This window comes from Zootermopsis nevadensis, unplaced genomic scaffold (assembly GCF_977971745.1).
Source record: "Zootermopsis nevadensis isolate Lab colony 2312 unplaced genomic scaffold, Znev_1.0 Znev_ptg000024l, whole genome shotgun sequence".
Taxonomy (NCBI): domain Eukaryota; kingdom Metazoa; phylum Arthropoda; class Insecta; order Blattodea; family Termopsidae; genus Zootermopsis; species Zootermopsis nevadensis.
In genome coordinates, this window is record NW_028259156.1 from 11,176,547 (window position 1) to 11,202,772 (window position 26,226).

General features: G+C 38.4%; 1 protein-coding gene and 1 long non-coding RNA gene across 8 annotated transcripts in view; one reads left to right on the forward strand and one right to left on the reverse strand.

The window, feature by feature from the left end:
* LOC110832008 (uncharacterized) overlaps positions 1–26,226 on the reverse strand; it is a 54,996-nt gene that overhangs the window by 18,467 nt on the left and 10,303 nt on the right. For 2 of the 7 annotated variants that reach the window (XM_087355525.1, XM_087355528.1), the window contains exons 2-4: positions 17,782–17,881; positions 10,443–13,904; positions 541–653 (exon numbers count right to left, since the gene is read on the reverse strand). In XM_087355525.1, coding sequence (XP_087211651.1) covers positions 541–653; positions 10,443–13,034 — 2,705 coding nt within the window. In that variant the 5' untranslated portion in view covers positions 13,035–13,904; positions 17,782–17,881. The remainder of the gene's footprint in view (positions 1–540; positions 654–10,442; positions 13,905–17,781; positions 17,882–26,226) is intronic. The other 5 variants (XM_087355527.1, XM_087355526.1, XM_022068628.2 and 2 more) reach the window with 5 other exon arrangements.
* Positions 15,624–21,614, forward strand: LOC110832011 (uncharacterized). Its single transcript, XR_002543777.2, has 3 exons — positions 15,624–15,765; positions 20,628–20,811; positions 21,030–21,614. It is a non-coding gene; the product is annotated as an uncharacterized LOC110832011 (long non-coding RNA).

The following is a 26,226-nucleotide window of genomic DNA, read 5'->3' on the forward strand; positions in this document are numbered from 1 at the left end:
CAGGGTATCATCATGGATTAGCAATGAACCACCATCAGAACCAGAAATCATCATATAAAAATGTTTCTAAATTCTGCTATCATTAAATGTCTATAAATGATGCTTTAAAAGATAACTATGACGGTTATTAAGAGGAATATTATGTTGTCGAAGAATTAGAAAAATTTCTAGTTTGTTTTCATATACCAAATCACAAACAAAATCACACTTTTTGGCTTAATGCTAATGTTAAACAGAATTTATACTGTAAACCATTTTTTAACTCAAAATACATACACACACATATCACAAATTATTGTCTATTTCCAAAGCAGTTTCAAGATCACTGTCATGACAAACATGTTAATGTGTCTACACTTTTATACCAATGGACATATGACAGCATTTATAATCTTTGTAAAATTTAAATTCTAGTGCAAAAACTATTGTCAAAGTTGTCAAGATAAATTAGCTGAAAAGGATTTTGAGTACTGGATATAGAATTGGAGAAAAGTATTTTTGGTTCTTTGTTAATTTCCTTACTTGAGGACATTATAATACCTTGGTATATGTACATTCCTGTTTGCCTTAACATGTCGCTGGAGTGTAGTGTTTGGTGGGAGATGACTGGCTCTCAGGCTTGAATCCTTGCTGCTATCCCGAGATGAATAAGTCTGCAGAACACCCAAATATAATAATGACAAAACAACTATTACAAGAGAAATACTGGGATACTGGGAACGACCCGTTCTTCAAGTGCCTGAGCACTGCGGGTCCCAACTTTTCATTGGCTTCACTTGATAGACATTCGGTAGGACTCCTTGGACGAGGGATCGGCCCGTCGCAAGGCCTCTACCTGTACACAGGACAGCACAACACAGAAAAACATCCATGGCTTGAGTGGGATTCGAACCCACGGTCCCAGCGACACAAGGCCCATGCCTCACACCGCGCAGCCACTGCGGACCCTACAAGAGAAATGCACTTATTTAATTCAACAGAACAGGTGCAGTCAATAAATGCCAATAAATAATATGCTTATTACTGCATATCTGCAACATATACATTTAGTTTCCATAGATAATCACATTTAAATGGCAAGATTTCTTTCACATATCACTGCTTCAGAACAGTGATGTTTCACTTAAATTTTACAATCCAAAGGACTCAAATGAAGCAAATATTGCATTCAGCAATGCACATATTCACTCTTTTCCTCAATCCGGTGCAGAGTTTCTTCAGTGATTGGAGATGGTTTCTGAGTTCCAAGAGTCACACTGGAACTCAGAAACCAGTTTGCATGAGCATAACAAGTCAGGGGCACTCAGAATCCTATTATTATTTATTTGGACACTGAAATTAAGTCAGTACCATTGGGACTTTACGAAAACAGGAACTGCTGTGGTCTTGAGTAATAACAAAAGTAATGTTTGGTTATTTAACCTCACTTTATTGATTTGCTGTTTGTGTTAATTCTTCATGCAATTTCATACGTCATATGGTGTCAAGTGACAGGTTAGACATGGTTGGTAAATTTGAATGTTATCAATTGTCCGCCTATAAGTTGTGGGAAAACATTAAAATACTCAGGTAGATTTCTTGTTCTCACGGCTCACAGCGGCGAAAAAGGCTGTCTTCTGGCCATTGCACCGTGTCTGGTATATAAGTTTACCGACGTTTCAGTGGTGCTTGCTACCTCCATCAACAGGGTAATAATTGCCATGAACCACTACACTGCTCCTATTCGGTGTGTGTATTGGATATATAAAAAATACATAACTTAAATATTAATAACATTGTTATTAACCTTATTGTAGGAACGTGGTAAACGGTGCTGTGGGGACTGGTAAGGAAATCGAGGTCCACCACTTCCAATTTCATTCCTCTGGATCACCAGCACTTTACAGGCATAGCACCACTGTCTTACATTATGTACCATTATAAGTTCCACCACACAACATATTGTCACTATTCATTACATGCAGTATCCAGGAAATGTGCTGTTTCCTGCATTCTTTTGCGACTTCCAGCATGTAAGTGTCTTCTCATGTGAAATATTCACACGTTAGATTATGTTATACATACTTTATCTAGGGGAAATTGACCTCTGCATCCAGAGTATATTTTGTTTTAAAGTGCCGTATGGAGAAAGTCATTCAGCTTGAGAAGATTTAGTCGTAAACTAATTCGAACTTCATTACGTCTCAAATAAACAACTACAAACACTGCTCAGATGGCCAATCTCGTGATTTGAACCTGGCAAAAAGCAGCAGTCACTAAGACGCATAAGCACACACTAAACACCGTCACTCCTTTGAGAGAAGGAATTTTATTGAATATCATTTCATGTTTCGTTTCGATTCCAAGAATATATAAACTCTATATATCACAGGCATTCTTCATACACGCAAGACTTCTTATGAGAAGATAAGGTTCATCATCCTTGCGTGACTCTTTGGGCCTGTATTATATTACCAGTCCTCTGTTGTGTTAACGTAGCCGTTTTTGGTTGTTCTGATATGTCGGCATAACGTCAGCAAACAGAAGGATTTTACGAGATCCCACCAAATTTTATCCGCCAATTAGAGTAATTGAGAAGGGAACGGCCAATCGGCAATTTGGGGGCAACGGGTCGTGGTTATTACGACATCATGGACATAACTTCTTTTATTAAGAAAATCACCACTGCTTGCAACAACTGTCACATGCACTAAAATTATTGTTTATATTAAGTAAAGCTTCAAGGTATCGATCTGAATTACTGGTGCTAGAAAACGCTAGTTACTAATTTACTAAAGACTGTTAAGAGCTGCAGTTTACAATTTATTATTTATCAGAGTAATTAATTCTTGTGTATAAGTAGATATGTATAATCAAAACAAGCCTCGAACAAGACACTAGTAGTATTTAAACTAAAAATCTTCCAAGGTCGTTGAACCAAACTAAAAATAATTAAATTTCCTTGCATCAATAGAACTGCAACCTATTTTGTAGATTATGAAATTAAGTACTGTAATTATACAATTGGAATACGATTCATGCACATTAATATCAAAACTAATATTATAAACATCATAGAAATCTAATCACTTGCGTCTCTACGTAAAGGCAAAAATAAATTATTAAGAATGAAAATTATAATTAGGAGGGGGATTCTGAAATTTGCCATGTTTCATATTCTTTGGAACAATAGAATAAAACTCTCCTTACAGGGCATTTTTAAACTTGCCAACTAGGACATTTCCCAAATCCTTTTAGCAAACTCACATCAGATCAAATCCTTATTCAGTGACATCTCAGTGGCAAGTTACCCACTCTACCTATTTACTCCAAAATTGCAATTCCGACTGATTTGGTTTTGCTCCTAACACAGCTTGTTATTTACGCATGAGAACACTTCACATCCAAACGTATGAAGAACGCTCCAATGATAATTGTGCTCGTGACGTATACGAATGATTATTCACATGTAGTTTCTTAAAATGGTTTTAACACCGTCAGAAAAGACGAGTACAAATTTATCACACAGAAAAATTATAACACACATGACAACTGCTACCGCGTCATGCCTACATACGCACGTACACACACGTCACACAGGTACATATTTATTTTATTTAACACTGAAGACGATGATGTGTCGGCATAGATGACACGTGGTCTTAGTTCTTACGAGCGCAGACTATAGCTCTAGTCTCCGCACCCATATCATATCTTGCATTATCATTATACCACCACGCCTTCTCCGGACAACGTTAACGTCAGACTCAGGCAGTGCCACATTATAAAAGCCGTAACCCTTCCTCCTACATACTGGTGCTGTTGTTACAGCTCCTGCTGCCGACGTAATTTTGTCGTTATGGAAGTGTTGGCTCTCTTAATCCCACTTAGTGGAGAGGAACTGAGTAATTGACCTCGTGGAATAAAGTATTCCTTGAGCACTTTGATGGCTGTTCATCAGGTCAGTGAAGTTGCTGCTATTAAAGACGTAGAAGATACATCACCGTGTTCAGCTAAGTTGCTTTCGGCAAAAAAGTCAACACAAAGGAACAGACTTTCTACTCGTTACAGGTACTTACTATACGTCTGAGTAACACGTCAAGATCTTAACCAACGTTGAAAGCAGGAACCAGTCCCAGTTAGTCCCCCAAGGCAGACCACATGTTCATTCCTACCCATGATGAGTTTTATTCATCAAAAATGCTTTGTTATTTTGTGTACAGTCCTGGTTCGTAACCTGTGGGGAGCGTTGCCTTACAGAATTCTGAGAGGAGATGCAATTTAGATCAAAATCAGTAGTGGCTTGAATCATATAGCGCATTTTTCTTAGTGCCAACTGCACAAAAATTTATTTTCTTCCCCTCCAGACTTCCAATTATTCATCATCACTGTTCATATCATTATATCACAACTGTTGGGTATAAAAGTGAGCACTACCAGTGTGGCGTGGGGATTTTAGATCAAGAGAGGATGGAGTCACTGGTAAACTAATGATTTATGTAATGTTTCAGAGCTTTTCCTACGTTGCTGTAACGTTATCCTATTTCTAATTAAAAATGCTGTCATCTAGTGAACCACCAAAAAATATTTTCCCAAGAATGAATCCTTATTTTTAACATCAGTTTATAAATATATAAAATTTGATATACGTGTTTTCGCCTTATACGGCGTCTTCCAGGAGCACAACTCGGGACATATATGTTTGAACCACACAATGTTTTCCGCATCGTAAGCTACATGTTGGTCGTTGTTAGAACACGACTGTACTCTACGACCCGCCTTACGTCTAATCTCCAAGGTTGTTTGTAGCAGCAAGCCGCACCATGTCATCATAGTTATGCATATGGGGGGAAAAGCAGTTTGTACTTCTGAAATGTAACGTGCGTAGCAATCAGATGGTTTTCAAAATCACGGCGATCCAACGTGCAAAGAATACGAATCCTAGCAGTGTGGTCAAACATTCCAGATTAAAAGAAAACCCGTCTTTATCGAAAATGTTGTCTGTTCCTGTAAGCGTATAGCGAAAACTACTCTAAAATTACTTGTAATAAACGAATACTTTAAATTAAAATGTAAAATAGTCTACTTTTTTTAGTTAGTAATATCTGTTCCTATACTTCGTTTCATTCTACTCTTTTTGAAAATTGATTCCAGTGGATAATTCTCGTCACAAAAGGACAATGTACTGTAACTTTCGGTTTCATGAAGGAAGTGTGTGCTGTCGGCTACTTTTTACGTATAAGAACCTATGTTAATAGGAATCTGTTTTAAATTTAACGTATTCTTATCTCTTTCTATTCCATTTAAAGGTTTTACTGTATTACATTTTATTAAATAAGATTTGAAATAAAGGTTTATTCACATAGTGACTTGGTAAACATCAACTCTGAAATTTCTGAACTGAATCACAAGACCAAAGCTGGAGAACTTGCAAGTGTAATATAGGCCTATTTGTATGCCCGAAACGCTACTGCGTACAGTTTTGGGGCCGTCGAAGAACAGAATAACGGATTCGAAATTCGATTGGGGCACACGGCCTATATATTCGTCTGTGTCCTCTTCGTCGACGTGTTAAGGTGTAGGGGTAATGATAGATTGTGATAGCCTATCAAAAGAGTTCTACCGCTTTCTGTAACTTTAAGGAACCTCTTATTTCAAAGCACGGATGGTACTGAAGAAGAAGGAGGGTAGAAAGATATGCAGTGGTGTCTTGCAAGTAGAAGCTTTACAGCTGCACTACTACAACATTCCTCGCATTCTTTGAGAATTCCTTGTACGTCAAATATAATTACGCGCAGTAAACAAATATAATAGAAAAAAGAAACACAAGTAAACAAGACGTAAAAAAAACTATTTGCACGAGTCGCCCACTTTCCGTTGGCGGTACAGTCTTAATAAACACAGATAAACTGCGTTTAACTTTGAAAAGAAAATCATATCAATCAACGCGTCACTGTTCACCAAGCTCTTTTAATGAGCGCATTATATCTCTTTGTCCTGCGGTTTGGTATGTAAGAGTAGTGGCGAAATTTTTACAAGATCTGTGCCAAGAGCTACACTTTTCTTTTCTAGCGGTCTGCTGTAAATAATTTTTAAAGGAACATGTTCCTACGGCTGCATGAAAAAACAACAACTTAGAGTGATGCATACTATACGTGAATATGCGCAGATGCTAATGTAAATTCGGTGATGTCATGTTTTGATAGCAATGTTTTAAAACCTAAACATATTTAATTATTAGTCAGTTATTCAAACAAGGCTAAAGTACCATTTTACATCGGAGTAACACTGCGTAATCAAATGTATGATAGTAAAATTTTGTAAGACAATAAATCGCTTAAAATATATAAGATTTCGAGATCCCCCCCCCCCCCCCACAACTCAATGAACATCGTAGCCGAGCAAAATATTATAAATCTTTTAAATGATGAACCACTGCAGGCACATTCCATATTCCATTACAACATTCCTATGTTGGTAAGGTACATCCGTCGTAATTTGTTCCTTTGAATTAGTAAAGTCAAGAAGCATTCGGAACAAATCGACTTCCATAAATTTTCTTTGGGACTGAGAACCCATAAACAAGCGGTATACCATAGAAGTAAAGAGACGCTGAAATGTGTCGTCAATCTCAAAGAAAACTGATAAAGCGTTATCAGAACGCATGGGAATTCAACAGAGTTGGATACTGTCCAAATACGGAAGTCTCTTGGATTAAGACATCCAAAGAAACAAACTAGGAAGTACATACAGTGAACATATAATATGTATATCAACTTTGAAACGTTAGCTTAAAAAATATATTCTTAAAAATTCCTTGGTTACAAGAAACATCAACACTACTGAAACCTTAACAATTTTTAAATGTTAATCGAAACATTTCTTTTACAAATATTAACAAAGGCTGGACCAGGAACCAGAATGACATTTACAGGATTAACAAGCCTGTAACATTAAATATGTCAATATGTTCAACTTGACAAGAAAACTACACATTGTTAATTACCTGCGTCTAAAGGTGGCGACTGACTTGTAACATTTACTTGTAATGTAACATTCGCGGCGAGCATGTTACATTACACCACAACTGGTGAGGCGTATCGAATGCTCGTTTTGAACGCTCGGCTCGACTGTGCTCATGTGTGCTCCATTCATTTCATTCAATATGTCGGACGTGGAGGTTGTGTTATCTTTGTTTCATTTAATACGCTACTCTTATCTTAAGAACTCGTGAATGCTCGTTACGACGCCGCTCGACTGACTGACTGACTGACTGACTGACTTGTAATGTAACACTCAAAGGGATTCGCGAAAAAACCGACAACACGATGGAGCGCCCGCGAGCGTGAGCGGCTCGCATCGAGCGGCTCCGTTCGCTGTCTTCACTTGTGTAATGCTCGATTTGTAACACGTTACATTACAGGCAAATAAGAGGATACTGCTTTGATCCGTCCTGAAGATACGAGTAATAAAATCCCTTTCTATTCTACACTACGTGACATAACCTAAATCATCCGCATCGCTGTTAAATCCCGAAATATCTTCACGTTGTTTGGTGAACTAGCTATGTTAAACGAAAATCTAACCTTGGCTTGCCATCCTCATGAGCATATTGGACGTTAGATAATAAGCATAAAAAGAAGGAATAAATTATAATCTCCCCAATAACAATGTCAACTTTAGATAGAAACTTATTAGAAATTCCTTATAGCGACATGCACCTAAGAGGGGGGGGGGCAAAGACAATAGGGAAGAGGAATGTCGACTTTCTGTCGGCTCACTTTCATCCGAAATTCCTATCGCCAAGCTATAGACATTTATTTAAACTTATTTTACACATATAAATATTGTTTATTTTATCAAACGTTTAAGCCCGTTTAGCGCAAAATAAATATAAATTTATGTCGTTTCTTTTACGATACGATAATTATTGCAATATTTAAACTGAAATTGTTTCATCTATACATGGCCACCAAGAAATTTACACTGTGATTCTGGCTTCCATTCCCGCATAGATCATTCGTTATTAGAATTCCAACGAAATTATATGAACAGATACAGCAGATCATTCCGACATATACAAAGAGTTCCGGCAGAAGACACAAAACCTACTTTTCTACTGCACAGACTACCAATACTACAAGTTATGTGTATATTTAGATAATGTAAGCTTAACATGCAGATGTTTATGGGATATAACCCATTTCTTAACGGTTTCCAGATCTGGGGCCACATTCAGTCGTTCTTATCGACTCGCGGGTCACAAGATTACAAACTAATTGCTGCTAAATGAGACCTACTAAAGCAAACAGTTTCACATATTACTCAGTAATTTTAACATAATCGGTTATTAGTGAGATACTGGACACTGATTTTGATTATCTGTCAATTTCAAATTTAACTTTGTTACGAATCGCATGCAGCCCTCCAAGTGTTCATCAGTGAAATACGCAAAAGTTCTTGATTTGAAGTTTTTCATTGTGTTCAACAGTTGCGATAATGACATATCGACAACCTGATTTCGGGCAATTATATTTTCAACATACACCAGTGACACAATATTACGAGAAATGTACTCGGAGAACACACTTCGCATTGGTAGGCCTAGGGTTGAGAACTCTTATCCCAAGTAAATTTAATCGTTTCTTAACAGTAGCAACAAACTGGACAGGAAGTCGTCTTTTAGAATACAGAAACCTGTGGTAACAGAACAGATAGGTACATCCACTCAAAGAATAAGTCAAATTTTGATGCCAAGTTACGGAAAATTACATATCACAACCGGATATCAGCACCCTCTTCTCAAATACCTTCAATATATGTTCTTTCTTCGTAGTCAGAGACCAAGTTCAACACCCACACAGACAAAATAAAACATGTGGAGTCTGTGTACGTATTAATCTTTACATTTTCATACAGCAGCTGGGAAAACAACAGCGGATGACAGCAATCATTCCCAAAATCCGCTCTTAATTTCTTAGTATCAAAATGCATCTTAGAGAAACAAGTTCTGATATGGACTGGATTTGTTTTGTAAAACGACGCGTTTGTAGACGATCAAGCTGAAAACGTTCAGATGCATGCGCTTACAGTAACTTGTTCCATTTGTTTCTGAATTGTTAAGTTCCAGAGCTATTTTTAGAGACGTATCTAAATTAGACACGGAGAATGTTATTTCTAAAACCATGTGCATCACATTTGGTGTCCATGATGAGCAAACACTCAGTCATGATCCCATGTTTATGAAACTCGACAGAGGAAGGTCAGTTTTCGAAATTGCGAAACACATGTCGGGGAGTGCAATGACATTAACAGCGAAGGACGCTGTTTATGTGAGATTTAGAAACGTACTTTCATTATTAAGAGGCATATTCACAGGAAGTAGGCAGGCATCACCCATATCCTGGGATTTTGTTTGTTATAGCGCATCACAAGAGAATGAAATGCAAAATGCACAAGGAGAGGCATCACAATTTGAACTGTTCAAATAAATATAATACAGTAAAACCCTTCAACTTGGACACCCCTATATCCTGGACACCCCCTTATATTGGAAACTTTTAATTGGAATCGGCGAATATCCTATAATTTTACATGTCTACAATACCCTATATCTTGGACACCCCTTTTGTTGTAAGTTGGACAGGTTCGTGCACTTAACTTCGATGCTTTTCAGGGAAACTTTTTCAGTTACATATTTTGTTATTTTGAATTTCTGACTGATGAATGCCTCCTCTCTGGAGGATTATCTTATGGACATTGAAGCCATCATTGGAATGCATTGCAAGTGTTTAACTATTCTTTTGCTGAACCCTTAATTGGACTACAGTATTGCAGAAGACACAGCTTTAACTCCATCAGTTCTGTGCTTGCATTTGAGTTCTGACTGTGTTAACAGAAATGGAATTTTTCTTTTTGTGATGGGGAAACGAAAATTGGTGGAATTAACTTTAGAAAATGTTATTGAGGCTGGGGTGTAATGCGCATGGGAATGGGCTTCAAAAGATTATTATTAATACTATTGTCATTAATTCTTAATTCAAGTAAGCCTACAGTAGTAGTTAGTGCATGTAAGTAAACAGATTATATTGTCATTAGACCACAATCTGATTTTTCTCTTTCCCTTTATCTTGGACATCTCTGTAAGTTGGACACATTTTCGTGGAACCCCAAGTGTCCAACTTAGAGAGGTTTTACTATATATGCATTATTAGGGCGTGTAAGAACCAAGGAAGACAATATGGGCGGAACGAGTAGCAAGCACGAGAAATATATTCAATATTTTAGTCGGAAACTGAACGTAAGATATCAATTGAGACCTAGGTCTAGATGGGAGGATAACAATACAATGAATTACAAGTCATTCAATTAAGCATCCTAAAATAGAACAAATGGTGAGAAAGTTCGAACACAATTCTTGGCATACATTTGTATTCATGCATATAATATTGAAAATTTGTAACCTGTGCTTTGGCGTGAACATCGTGTCCAGATCTCCAGGTGGTGATGACCGGAGCCCCTCGGTTCCTTTTTTCCAGCAACAGTTCACTTGGACACTTCTCGAATATGAGGACGCGTTCTGCTACTGATCCTCTGGTAAGGAACGGGCGAACTGGATTTGTTACACTTCCGGTTCCTGTTGTTCGGAATCGTTGTTGAATGGCATTCTCTTGGTGTGGAGGGTGGGAATCTACAGGAGGATGACGAACTGGTCTGGCTAGGTTTGTTGATGGAGTCCCGGTCTTTCGTTTTACATGCGGAACTTCATCGTCTACTCCAACACGTCCTCCCGGAAGCCAGTCAGGGCGCCAGTTCTCAGGAGATGTGGGAGTCGTGGGGCCATCCGAACCGGTTGGCCGCGGACTAACTTGGAACCTATTTCGGGCCACGGGAATCACTTCATTATGATGCAAATGTTTGCTGTCTACAGACGCAACACCACTGACACTTGTAATTCCTGTTATACTTCTTTGTTGTTCGAACTGTTTCACATCTTCTAGTCTTTGCTGCGTCAAAGGATTTTGCTGGGCAGCACGATAACGCACTTTGGCATAGTCCACAACTGAAAGACTTGAAAGTGAAGACTTGTCCAGTTCATCTTTGCTGTTAACTGCCGGCAACGCTTGGGCCTGTTGTGATTTTGGAGACTCTAAATCCGTCGAAGATGACAATTTCGATACAGGCGAAGAAACGAAGGGCTGCGGTTGAGGAGGAGCTGCCACTGTCGACAGGGTTGGCGAGGGAATAGTAGTTGTCGCACCTAATGCCTCGGAGTTTTTTCTTGTCTGAGCCACTGAAGCCGTTACAGGAAACTTCGGTGTAACAGTCTCCACCGGCTGCTGTTTCTTTGCTTTCTTTGCTACCGAGCTAACTTTATTGTCTTTGGTGGACGATTTTTTGTGTAAAACGCCACTGATCTTCTTTTCGGAAATTTTACTACCAGGAGCTGTCATCTTCGTTGGATCTTCAGCAATAATAATTCCAGTTTTTAAAGCATTTATAAGGCGTTCTTCTTCTCGTGCCACTTCATCGAGATATGCAACAGCGTCTTTCGCGTTACCGTTGGATTTGTTGGACGGTAAAGTTACGAATTTCCCACTGGAAGATGTAGTGTCATCTTTCCTGTTACTAGAGACGTCGAAACCAGCGGGGTTCACTCCAATAACAGCACTGCGTCTGTCGTTACCGCCACTGGTTGTAACGGATTTATTCTTTAGAGGCCACGTTGTTAAACCCGATGATGACGGCGTGGGTAATGCTGTTTTTTCTGAACTAGTTTCTGCTGTTAATAGTTTTTGTTGTTGTGGCAGGTCTTTCGGGAAAGTAGTTTCAATTGTGTCCATTTTGGATGAACCATGATGAGGCACAGGTGTGGAAGATTTAATGATTGGCGTTATCTGCTGGGACGCTGAGGATGGAGCAGAAGAAGTAGGACTCCTGGTCAGATGGGAGGTGTAAGCGCCCACAGTGGGAGATTTCGTTTGCAAAGGTTGAGATTTGATTTCATGATGTGGCCCTGCAGGCTTTGAGGATAATGATGAAGTCGACGATGTTGGTGATTTTGATACCTGTTGTTGTACATCTGATGGTACTTGCTTCTCAAACTTCTGGAGGGCGAACTGAATTGAAGAAGGCAGAGATTTAGCGGGTGATGATTTCTGTAATTGTCTTGCCGCTGCAAGTCTCGCTTTGTCCTCGACGACGAAGTTATTCACCAATTGTTCAAGGTTATTTGCGTCCAACGTCGGTGCAGAGGCGAGGAGGTCGACGGTAACGGATGAAGCCTGTTGAGATTTGGCAGCAGAAGACTTGGACGGAGTCTTCACAGGAGATGATTTTGTTTGCAGAGATGACTTGACTGGAGATGATTTTGATTGGTGAGGTAATGTTTGTGAAGGTTGAGGAGTTAATGCTGATCCGAATTTGTCAGCTGCAGTTGCATTGCTGTGGCATGTCAGGATCTCTGCTGGTGCTAATCCTCGAGATTTCCATGTCTGATAAATGGCTTCGGCGTGGTCCGATATTTGCTTTGCAATTGCAGCTATGTCTTCTTCCGGTTCAGCGACGAACTTTCCACCATCTCTGCCTCTAAGGTGTTCGTGTTTAGCAGTCGCTGCCATCTTGATATTTCCGCTACCACCGTTCAAATCTTGACTGTTGTCGTATTCTTGCCTGAGCTGTGGATGATGTCTCAGGAGATAAGAAACAGCCTCTGGAGTCAAATCGGGGGTGGGATCTAAAACTAATTCTGCAAGTTCTGGTTCTTCAGGAAGCGGCACAACCGATACAGGGATCGCGTAACCGAAATGAATTGTGTTGCAATCTACGGGTTCAGGTCGACCCTCGTTAACAAGACAAGCATTCAAATCAGGATAATGTACAGCACGACCTGGACGAGGGTCTACCGTGCACGAGGCATAACGTGTCACACAGCGTGCGACCCGTAAATGTGACGGCACGGCAACTGCACCAGGCGCCAAAGATGGCGACGACGGCGAGTCGGCGTCGTGAAGATGCTGTTCAGGCGAGTTCATCTCATGGCTGACAATTCTCATGGGCAGCACGGTCTGCCCATTCTGCAAACATTATAAACATATCACTTCACCCTATTTTCACTTCAAATTATGTAAAAACAGTAAACCTGATTCCCACACCTAGAATATGTGCACGGCCTATAAAAATTACCAGTTAATGTAAACCCGCGGAAACAAGTCTTATTTTTAACCTCCACAAGAGCTTTTTGGTTATCACTCAGAGTTTATTTCTTGACGTAGTTACCGGTAAACTGTCTTGATTATCTGTACGTAGACAAAACCAAATTCATCACTGATTATTAGTACGCACTGAACTATCCAGGCATGTTGTTATTAACCACGTCATGCATAAATAACCATACGCCTACTATATTTCATATATATTGCACGACTCAACACACGTTAAAAGAATAAATATAATTTAATAGAAAAAACTCTTAGCAGTCTACTTGCGAAACACATAGAGTAATAATTCCGAACATACTGCCACTAGTTAATACTTGCTCTCAAACTTCGCACGATTCTAGAAAAGTTCTTTTATATATATTGCTAAACACTGCGCATATTCCGTGGCTTGGAAACATACAAAAGCATAAGAAGTGAATCCAGGAAGAGTACTAGAACTGAAAATAAACTCTTTCAATATTTCAGCAAATCAATATCTTCTCACAAAGATTCGCTTCCTCCTTGTTTCTTGCACACAATTTCGACAACAAGAAGTGATACCGATGACGACGACGGGGCTGTACTAAGATCATAGACTCGGTGGGAGCATCAATCCCGAGCAATGACGGTGGCGGGGACGCAGACGGTAGTGGTGGAACTAACAGCATTAGCACCAGCTGCCGCGGCCAAGAGGAGAATGTCTGGCGTCGACCCATGATGCTTTCTCTGCACATGAAGACAGAAATAAACCCCTCTAGGAACACGGGAGCAACCACCATTTACACATAACCGAGGAAGCGAGAGAGAGAGAGAAGGCGGTCATAAACTTTAAAAAGGGACGGCAGGAGGAGAGCGGAAGGAACAGTCGATTTCGGGAATTAAGGGGATAGCATTCTAACCTACCTACAAGGAACAAAAACAAAACCCACTGCCCCCTCCCCCCACGGTTCATCTTCACCCAGCGCTGGCGACGTGGCTGTCTTTGTGTTTATATCCTCCAGAGGAATGTTTCCATCCATGCACCTGTTTCGGTGATGTTGATGTAAATGCCCATAGCAATGCTCGACTGGGACTCGCGTGCCAGACTTGATGGCGAAACTATTAATATTACAAAGAAACCAATTTATGGACCAAATCTCACAACTTTTCGCATCCTTCATTATAATTTATTCACAATATATTGCTCACTGAGATTATTCTTCGTTTGTTAGGAGATGGCAGACAGGCTAAGAAAGTTGGATCATTAACACAGTAACTGATGTAGGGCATTAAAATTCTTTCCCATGTCCGTAATTAGAAATGTAAAAAAAAAACAAAAAAAAAACAGCTTTTTACATTTTCTAAAAAAACACACCTAATTATAAGCCTGTTTAAAATTGTTTCGTACAGTATTCTTCGATTCTCCCTTTACGGTCTGGAACAGTTTCCAGATGCATCTGTGCCGCAGACAACAGAAGATATATTACATGTCATTCGAGCATAGATAATCGTTCTTTTCAATTAGTTAAATATGTGACGCAATAGAAAACAAAGTTCGAAAACAATTTAATTAAGTCTATGTTTTATATTATGTACTACCTATCAATTTTTACGTTGAGAAGTGCTTGATAAATATCATTGAGTATCAAACCGAGCTTCACGTAAAGACGGGTTTAACAGTAAATCTAAACGGCCAAAATAAGAATGCCGTAAACATTTTAGTGATTTTAGTGTAGACATCCTCTCCCCCGACACACACAGACATCAACAAAATTTAATCGGAATCCGTTAAATTATTTCGGTAATGAAACACGCCAATTGAGAGATGAACAGACAGGAATGACCTCGCCGTTGAGCATACACTTTGTGCAGTTCAGGTAATATTCATAGAAATAATATTTGTGCTTATAGCAAGTCGTATCAAATTTCTTCTCCACACATGATACATGACATAAGTTAAATGGTATGACCTATAACTATTCACACCCATCAGCCTACTTTAAGTTAACGATCAGCATTGCCATCCGACGGATGTTTGGAAAATCACATTTTATTTTGCATATTTATAAATCATTTACGATAGAAATGTTGGTCACTGAACAGTAAGCCTTCCCCTTCATATAAGTTTGGTTGCAAAGTCACTTATTTCCAAGCCACCGCTAAATATGGCTATGCCAGGAAGTTAACACGGCCGGCGACCTCGTTCCGGAACATGTCGGTAGTCGAGAAGACAGTTTTTCAACAGCTCCAGATGAGTTGGGGCAGTGAAAAGAAAGTAAAGGAACATTGAAGCTACAGAACCCCAAGAATGAGTTTGAAGCCTTGGCGGAGCAGAGCAACAGCATAGCAGCACATGGGGCGGGCGGGGGCATTGCCAAATATGGGTTCACACAGCCCCCACTGCTGTATTCTTAGCACCGCATGCAAGGCTGTCTGCTACAGTCCTCAGAGTAGCTGGCAGTGCTTGCTAAGTTGCCGCGGCTTCTGAACCGCATATACGAGTCAGAATTCAAAGATGATGGTCCACGGAAGTCAACTAGACAACTCTGTGTCTATCGAGGAATAATAAGATAATAAATACATTTAACGCCAACATTGCCGTGGACAGGTTAGTTCACATTGGTATGTTCCTTTAGTGTTCAATGCGTCATGTATCGGTGTCTTAGATTTTAAGAACTGCGTATTTATACACTTATCACGAAAATTAATTATTGCAATTGTGACACATTTTCAGCTCGAAATGCGGGTATATGTTACGCATGGTCAGAACAAGAAATGGTTACATAATTTTTGTTCAACATGCTCACGTAAAATTTGGGGTACATCGAATCCTTCCTAAAATTAAATGCACTCCATATGTTTTTGTGCAAACCCCCGAGACCAAATGTAGTATAAATCGGACGAAATAAGAAAACTGACGGAAGGGCAATAATTTACTACTCTGTATTTTCAAATTTTCTTTGAAAAACTATCACAACTGCCTTACTATTCACTGCCAATCAAGTATGATTTCCGGTATAAATCAGGGGTGGATAATTTTAACCGGGGACCGGATGGCACCATTTCGATGTGATCAGGGGCAGAAAAGCTTCGCAAAAAAGAACTCTACACTCAAAAATTATTATATACCTGCCAATTATTCTTGCTGACTGAACACATTTTACAGATACAACAAAATACATAGAAATATAATTACTAAAATAAATTAGGATATTCAGTCATGTGACTGGACGTCCAAGGACAGATTCCCAGCACAGACAGACATTTTTCTGGCTCTGGGACCCACCAACTTTCCTATCCAAAGTCTACAAGTGGCTCCTTTTCCAGGGTTAAAGAGGCCGGTGCGTGAAGCTGACCATTCACCTATTTGTTGCCAAGATCAATAATGCACATACATTTACCCCCCATTTCCTCAGATATATTCATGGAGTAGTGCTTCATCACCGTAACAACTAAATTCTGAAGTCCTCAAGCATTAAACAGGATCTTGAGACAGTACCCAGATGCAGAAAGAGGAAACTAATAAGTAAACTTAGGGACACCAATAGTAGCACTTCCGTAAAAGAAATCTCGATATTTTGTTCCGCGGTTACAAAACATTCTCTGTACTACGTATGGTAAAGTAAAAATCGATAAAAGGTCATGTCATCAACATCCGAACACCGCGGGCAGTATTATATGTTTTACGGGCTGCAGTTACACCCCTCCCCCCAACTGGCATGGAGCCAAAAAAGTAATGGAATGCGTGTTTCTAGTAATTAAATCATCATATTACTGATGGTCCAGGATCTATAAATTCCAATAATTAAGACCTATTTACACCTCTTCCACTTATTAGCTTGGCCCCACTTTGCGCAGCTTATGTCGGGATTCGGGGCAAATGTTGAACCTACGTAGGCCTACAAGGAGATTGACATGTTTAATACAACTCTCAAGGAAGTCAATCTAATTCCATTATAAGTAATGGCTGTCATATCAAACGCAAAGCACACAGATTTCTTTATGCGTTCTTTGCAACGTTGCATTCCTCACTGTTTTTATGTTAATTTATTGCAGACACAAATATGTTCTTGACACAGCCAATACACATTAAAAACTATTCTAGATACATAAAGCAAAATTCTTGAGAAACTGATATTTGCTCAGCTGATCAAAAAATTCCGTACGTTTTATGGAAACAGGAGATTCATTACCGTGTTCAACAGCCCACCACTTTACACTATCCTGAGCAGAAATACAAAACAGAATTAAAGTCTACCACTTTTCAGAAACCTAATCAATGGTACTTAACAAGTCTATCTGCATGTTATGCAACACAGCCATCAACTAACTACATTTCCATAAATTTTGGGAAATTAGGTTATTTTATATCGAAAAATATTTTTATAGAATCCATAAACGAACATAATAATAATAATAATAATAATAATAATAATAATAATAAAGGAATAACAAGCACACGGATTAAACCAAGTGGTTTTCAGTAAGTGGTAATACTTCTAGCAGAGCTGAACTGGAAACACGTTGTCCAACAACAAAGCCTTTGTTACTTGTTACACTAATTTCAAATTGTGCGTGACGTAAATTCATACAAAAAACACTGATACGTTATTTTGAGGCATACCTTAGGAACTAAGTCACAGGTCCTTCACGCCCACATCCATCAACATCCGGATAATGTCTCAACAAGCTCTGCAGGAACATCTGGGAGGTGTCCCACTTTGCTGAAAGAAGATATAGCTTAATGAGACACTTTCCGGACAACGGATGCCTAACTTTCATATTCACTAGACTGACCGAGGTTATTCAAGAACACGTAAATAATTAATGCAAGGGTACAATGCCTCCGACCACAGTCAAGTGCATAACACGTGCTGAGAAATTTAGGGAAAGTCCGTCTCAACCTTTACCTACAGGTGCATAGGCCAGTGAAGCATACGTGTACTAACTACAAGGAAAATAATTTACGTTCTATTCTTTAATAAGTTTTCAATGCGCGAAATCAAGAAATGGTTTCAAAAAGGAAAGTCGTATTTTCGTCGTCAAAACTACTAAACAGTGTCATACTAAATTTTCTACTGAGGAGTCGACAATACAAGTAATCAGGCGAATCTAATTTTGGTCCATATTGGTCCAACATAATCTCTAATTTAAGTGAAGGTCGAATCAAATTTCACCAGTTCTCCCTAAAATACCACAGACCAACAAACAAAAATTTGGTGTAATATGGTATAAAGCAGGCATACAGTCAAGAAACTTTTATTTTTAACGCTTTTAGGTATGGTGAATATTGACAAACTTAATAATTTCCGCCCTTTGTAATGTTATTACATTAAACAAATACATTTGTATCTGCAATAAATGTACTGCAAGACCAATAAGACATGGAAAATTGCAAAGAACGCGTCTAAAAACATTTTTATTCACATACAAACTTTTGCAAACCGCAGGTGCCTCTGAAATCATCACAGACTTTATTGATTGTGCGTGAGTGCGCGTGTACAAAGTTACGCAATTTTAATATCGGATGATCAGTCTGTGGCAACGAGACTACAGCCGCAGATCTTGGGATAGCTGGAAGAGATGATGCCACCAGAAGGGGGGAAAGGGCATGGAGGATAAAAATTATTTCCTGTGAGACATCTCCGCGTCGGCCGGAATCCCATGTAATAATTTCCTGTATGCAAGCCAGAAAAGGGCACGACATCAGCCAAGTTACAGCTAAAGCTTATGTCTACACATAGACTTCAGTGTACATGTATGCTCTCACTCGTCAGACATTACCTGAAAAATAAATTCCATTCCATCGTCTCATTTGTATTAACCACCGCCTCTATCAGCATTATCAACAAATTTTCATATTTTGTTTAAAAAACCTCCTGTAGTTTCTTGGGTGTTCAGAAATTACTGCACCATGTGTTTAATTGAAAACAAACGCCAAAATTTTAAATGCTGAAGTTTTGGATTAAATTAAATATTTAACTACTTAAAACAGACAATTTTCATTGAATATTGTCCCTTTTTCAGTTTCTGATCAACTTTCTAATAGTCTTCCGAATACTTAGTTACCATTTAACCACCAGACATGACGTAAAGAAGACAGCGTACTTAGTGCGAATACATTTGAAATGTTAACCATTATTTACAACAGCTTCGTTATTCAAAGTGTTGCGTTGATTCACTTGTAACGAGGGACACATATCGAGGGGAAATAATGCGTTTTACTTAAGACTCTGAGGCGAAAACCTTTACTTTTATTTGTGTCTGCACTTCAGTATACTTGGCTGGCGAATGGTGTAGGGAGAGGATACAAATAGTTAATCGGTCACAACACTGCAAGTAACTGAATTCCCAAATTAACAACAGGTTTCAATGAAGTTCATCTTTAAATAGATGTACTAGCCCAGTGCTTGTGCTGTCAAAGGACTTCCAATCACCTAACCGAACAGTTTCGACCCTCGAAAATGATGTTTACAAAAACATTTAAACTTGGCGAATTAAAAGGATTTTTTTCTCTACACCACTGCACTAAAGCGTGATTTATTTTAATTATCTTAAATAAATAACAAAATGGAAAAGGTAAAAGAACTGGAAAAATTAAATCGATTCTCTGTTACTGCTATACAATAAATAGTGAAAGTTTTTAAACCTGTCTTTCTTAATTACTAGAGCCCATTTTGGGTCTATAGACGCAGTTCTACAAAAGAGTATACAAACTACGGCCTTAGTGATATGCCTAATACAGTTTTACGCTTCTTTCTATTTGGAATCTCTAAAGTCTATGACCAACGAAAATCAGCACTCGAAAAAACAGAGATTATTTCCAACTCTTCTGCTATACCGTGGAACGGTGCTTTGTACACTACAACGCTGTCTATTACCTTTGAACTGCTATTTATAATAAGGATGATGTTTGCAAAGGTAGGCGATAACTTGCCGTAATTAAGATGCTTTGCGTCTTAATTGTGGAATAGTAAATTATATATAGTCCTTGTTATTGAGTTTTCAGGGGTTTTAATTCAAAGTAATTCAAGACAAACAAGAAAATAGTAACGTACCTAATAAATTTTTAACAATTTATTTTTTAATATGAAAAGAAACTGGAACTAAACCAAAATATTACGCAGCAGAAATTCGTATCTGAGATCATGGTGGCATTAAAAGTGGCTAAGATAAAGGTTTCTGGCACAAACTCAAGAAATCGCAATTCTTCAGCTACCATATACCACTGCAACACTGGCAGACATACTCACGGTTATCCATCGCGATACACAACAAAGTACTTTAATCTGCAGCTACGCAAAAAATTGTAAGCTCTTACAATATTAACCATATGCTCGTACTGCCAGAAAATAACAGATTTTAACGCAAAACAGCATTTCGAGCCTTTAACAAAATGTGTCGATATAATTTAATTATGGAACTGCTATCTTAACTGAAATAAATATTTCATTTCCTCATTCACTCCAGGTTAAAATCTGGGAGAGTACCTTAACAAGGGCATGTCTATGCAAATCCGCATATAACTCAGTGATCTGCATAAACTCATCTTTAAAGTCCGCATCGGTCAGCTTTCTACAACCGCCCAGTTACCCGCTTGACAGCAGACATGTCATGCGTAAACAAAACCAATTTTTTCAATCCATGCTGAAGGGTAGGTATATTTATCCATTATCCTCATTTTCCAAAAACTTTCGAAATTTGTCCCTCTTCCTTTCACTCTCACTTCCTCTATTTTTGTCTTCTACTATTTTTCTCTCAAATTATCCCAAGAATATAGGCCTAAGCATCTTAAAATAAATGTTACGTGCATTCCATTTTTGTCAGCGAAGAGGACAGTTTATCTCAACCTGAAACATTCTTATTTTCCAGGAATGTCCCGTCATATCCTACTAATGTACTTGCAACTCACGCGATGACGACAAGAAACGAAGTTTTCCTTTAAAGGAAAAAAACGTTTTTTTCTTGAATGACATACGAACAACGACGAGTTTCACACCAAACATGGGACAAGTACTTTCATCCGCAATTCAAAACGTTTCATTGTGGAATATTACGTCAACAGACTCGATGTTCTTCGGGGTCATACAATGCAAATAAAAATAAATGGATCACTGTGGCCGCACGGTCTTCGACTGTCAAAACAACAGAACTATTGGTTCGAACCCAACGCTGAACACAGACGTTCGTCCGCGTCTGTTTTGTTTTGGGCATGTAGGGACCTTAAGGACTTGCCTCGCATCTAAAGGATCCTACCATATGTCTGAATAGACTGTACACAATGAAAGGAGGCCAAGGCAAAAGTTTAATAACAACTCGAAGAAAAAACCATTACAGATGATCGAATACCTATAGCCAAATATCCTAAGATCTCTGACAAAGAAAGAAATTATCTCTGATAAAATTTACTGCTGTAATACACTAATTAACCAGTCACAAATACAGTACGGATCGCTATGTAGTATAATATGCTTGTAAAACCACAAACAGGAGCAATAAGAGTGCGTTCTCCGTGACGGCTGCGTCCTAAACTGTGTCTTATGGTACAAAATGGATTCTTGAAGTAACTATTTAGGGCTATGTAACACCTGAGGTTATCTTCACTGATATCCTGAAGGAGACATTGTGATCCTCCGAAATGCTGCTAACCACGGACAAGACTCACTACCCCCCCCAAAAAAATCGAAATCAGTATTTAGGACTGCTTTATATTTAGAGTTAATTTATATGAGGCCCTTAAGTACAAAATAGGCGTATGACTTGTATTTGGAATGGGCCTAATTCTAAATTCAGTTGGTGTCACTGTCCTGAAAAACACCGCTACAGTGGATTTTCCGAGGACCGAAGCTCTCACTGTACATATATACAATGCAGATAATAGTTACAACAGATTGACTATGTTAGCCGGGCTGACAGCCCGTGGTTTACAAATCGAATTACTGACAGCGTATATAAACGTTTATTTACAGTATAATAATGAGCATCTTTATGTTGTATTAGGAGAAACGATGTAATAAGCAACCGTACAAGACACCGCTAAATTAAAAATTATGCACGAAAGCATACGAAATGCTATGAAATTAAGATATGTATGCCTACCTACGTCTTCCAAGAATCTCGGTTTTGTAACATGGCTCCGTATCACCACCTCTGCGTTATGCAGCATCCTACTCCAAAAAACACGCTATCTTCCTCACTAATTGGCCCGTCAAATGATTACAACCCTCAGAGGGGAAAGGGGAAAAGTGTTTACAGTTTAATCGCTAAGAAGAAACGAAAACATAGGAAATGGCGGAAGGTTGTAAATAAAGTAATAATTTCCTCACCTATAATAAAATACATTTTACGTAGTGAAAACTACAATTTGCGGACCGGTACAAATTAAACCGCGCGTTGGCAGCTACCCGCGAACCACCGACTTTGAAACATTGCGTTATTAGATGACGCTTGATTTGAAATGCTGCTTCCGGCTTCATGTTATCACTCACAATGTAATGCTTCCATATTTTTACATTCGGGCCTAGGCCCAAACATAAACACTCAAGAGGCCACACACGCAAACCTCGAGACAGAAAGGGCACAGGTTGCTGGAAAAGGAGGAGGTCTATCGCGGCAAAGAGGCCACTGACACTATTGTCTGGTGGTTTTACACAGAACAAATTCCGCGTGGAAATTGGTATAATGTCACTTGGTCTGAAACTATGAACTTAGAGCGCTCATAACTGTAGATGTTATTTGGTTTGGATCTAATCACATAAACTAAACCTGACTACTTTTAATAATTCTTATTTACGAACTGTATCAGTGTTTCAAGAGAAAAATACCTTTACAAAATTGCACACACCATTTCCTTATTTGGTAAGAACGTGTTTTAAAGTTTAATTACTGTACATTTAACCCTATACTATACGGCATTAATGGAATGTAAAATGATGTTCTTTCGTCATAATAGCAGATTTATAGAAAGTTTCATTTATACGTTCCGCCTATATCAAGGTTTCATCATGGAATTATGAAACTATAAGAACTAATCTCAACCTATAATGATGTAAGTGCATTCCCGCTACTAATACACTTAGCTCGATGTAGGTCAATAAACGTTCATGCAAGCATGGTAAGAATAGAATCAATCGACTATTATTTGGCAACACAAATATGGCTCAGACACGCCATTTGATTATCAGTCAGGTAAGAGGAAAGAAATGTTTAAAACACAAAAACGCATTTTCTAATCATATTGCAAGATTTTATTTAATATTCAGACTGGCGTTGCCTCCTCAAACCCCCTTCATTACCAACGTTAGCGACCTTCATCCCTGATTTAAAAAATAACATGTTAATTTTAAATTAATGCTTAACAAATATTCGCTTTTGAGCTTCATACAGTAGACTATATACTAAAGTATTCTTAAAAATCCTGTCCGTGTACCACCTAAAGGACAAAAGGAAGCTATACTTGTTACTAAGACTTTTTATGCAATGCAGTCACTTACATTCCACTTAGGACCACCCATAAATTCCTAAGCACTCCATTCTCAAATACCCTCAATTTGTGTCCTTCCCTTAAGGTGAGCGACATCCAACTGGAACTAAGAGTATGACAGCAAATAACAGGAATCTCATATACAGGTCTGCACAAATACAGAATGAAAGGTAACCACGATGCATAAAATATTAATGATAGCGTCTAGAATGTTCTGCATATTATTCTGATGGTTTTGTATCTTTGAATGTCGTTATGTGAATTTTCAAATTTTCTCCATGTAATTACGATTCGATTATCAAAGAGATGCCGTTTCAGGAACAAGGACTAGCTCACGATCCACCATAAAACAGTACTAATGAGCTCCTATCCTACATATGAGAACAATAACTTCGCATACAGAAGGTACGTGAAAGTATCTAGGCAGGAAGTTCACCGATTTGGCGAGCACTTACAGTTACACAAAGCGCAAGTTTAAGACCACTAACGCCAACCTTATGACTTGAATAATTTATGATGAGATGGGCACTTCACTGGAACGCAGGCATGTGGCTAAACAACTTTTTCTGTATTAAGTAGAGTTATTAAATAATAGCCGACAAAATGGTCAGTTAGTCCCTAAATACATAGAGCAAAACTAGCCCGAACGGGAACCTGAATTAAACGTAAAGATGTTTGTTACCGGAACATTTATCTGATTACGAGCTCTATACGGGTAAATAACAATGCAAAATTTCATCTGTAAAATGAAACCTATTTATGTGGGCCCATAAAGGATACATACTAATTTAGCTAAACATGATCTGCTAGAACTTATTTTCTATTTGTGAAATTTTGTTCCGAATTGTGTTTCCTGGAATCTTCTCGACAGGATCATTCCTGTTACAAATGGGAATAAAATACGTCCGACCATCCGTTAAATGTGTTCAGAATACTTCAATGGAACACGGGAAAAATAAAATAAAGACAATAAGAAAACCAAAAAACCACGAACAGTGTAGTGTACGTACATATTTAGCTGAAATTTCTCACTTGTGATCTGGACCCCACACGTGGAATATGTTCCACGCAATATCTGAATTTACAAAAAAGTACCTGTTAGGGTTCATTATATAAAAATTTAGATTCAATACAGACACGGCTTGCTTCAATGGTGCGAAATATGCAGTTTTCGGCAAGAAAAACTGACAAAAACTCCATCATAATAACCGGCAACCGATATTTCAAGATTACAAGAAGTGTACGGCGTTAGAACTACCACGGATGGTCCCACATAAATATGTACGCAATATATGAAGCTGAATGTTGTAATTTGCGATTCATAAATCAATAGAATAAAACCAATTACGATCGCAACCTTCAGAATATAATTTTCATACAGAGTATCAATAGACTGTGACTGCCGTTTGTGTTAATTAGCCTTCAAGACACAAAATCTTATAAATTACTTTCCACAAAAATATCCGAATATGTACCTCACTTTCCAACAGCTCTACAAGAAACGATGCAAACAAGAAGACATATTGCGCTGTAGGATTAAACTCGACGCACAGAATTTTGAATGTAATTAGATAACACACAGATACCAATGTTACAACCTGTAAAACGTCCGATGTGCGTAGTGATTTGGAACATAAATAATAAACTAAAATTCGCTGTATTGAGAGCTCTCATATATGAATGGTACAACATGAAATTACACAATTCATTTCCGTTCAATTACCCTGTGACTTTACGTGCGCCCTTTGCACGGATTAGCCTATATGAAGTAAATGCATAATCGGGAGGGCTTGTTTGTAAGTCCGCACATTTCACCTCAGGACCTACTGACCGATTTTAAAAATAAAATAAGGCACTGGGGGCTACATTCAATACTCTAGGACAAATTCAATTTTAGTTCCTATCGGTAGATATAACACTTACTTTACGCAGCAGACATCTTCGATGTCTTAAAAATCACTCATCATCAAGGGGCCATTACGATCTACAAGTGTTATATGAAACTTATTTTGATATGGCTCGTATTTAACGACATGCAAAAATAATTTCTGGCTCTGTGCAGTCTCATATCTTAAATGTGTCACTAAATATTTGCGTACGTAGCAAAATATTAGTGACAATGAGGTATTCAAAGTATCAGGAAATACATGCACTTTATCGGAGTAGCTACACCTTTCTACCCTTGTTTACCTTAACTGTCAGTCAAGATAGCAGTACTGGTTGGCATAATATCCTGCATAGTAAATTTTGGAGGCGGTGTAAAGTTACACCCATGACCTGTTGAGCTTCAACTGATTTCCCCGTCACAGCAGACTACGCTATATTCGCACGAACAAAACTAAATTTATTTATAAAAAAGCATTTCATTCCTGCCATGCTTGAACACTACAACCCAATTAGTCAAGTGAATGCGTCCGCGTGTTACGACTTCAAGTTAACTTGGATCATTTGTATACATACTTGTTTTCAATTTTCGTCACCTTAAAAATTTATGTTAAAATATTCTGAAACGTCGCATCAAGCCAAATATAAAATACACCACCTATACCTTAATTTTTATCAAAGTTTTAGCACACTTCTATAATA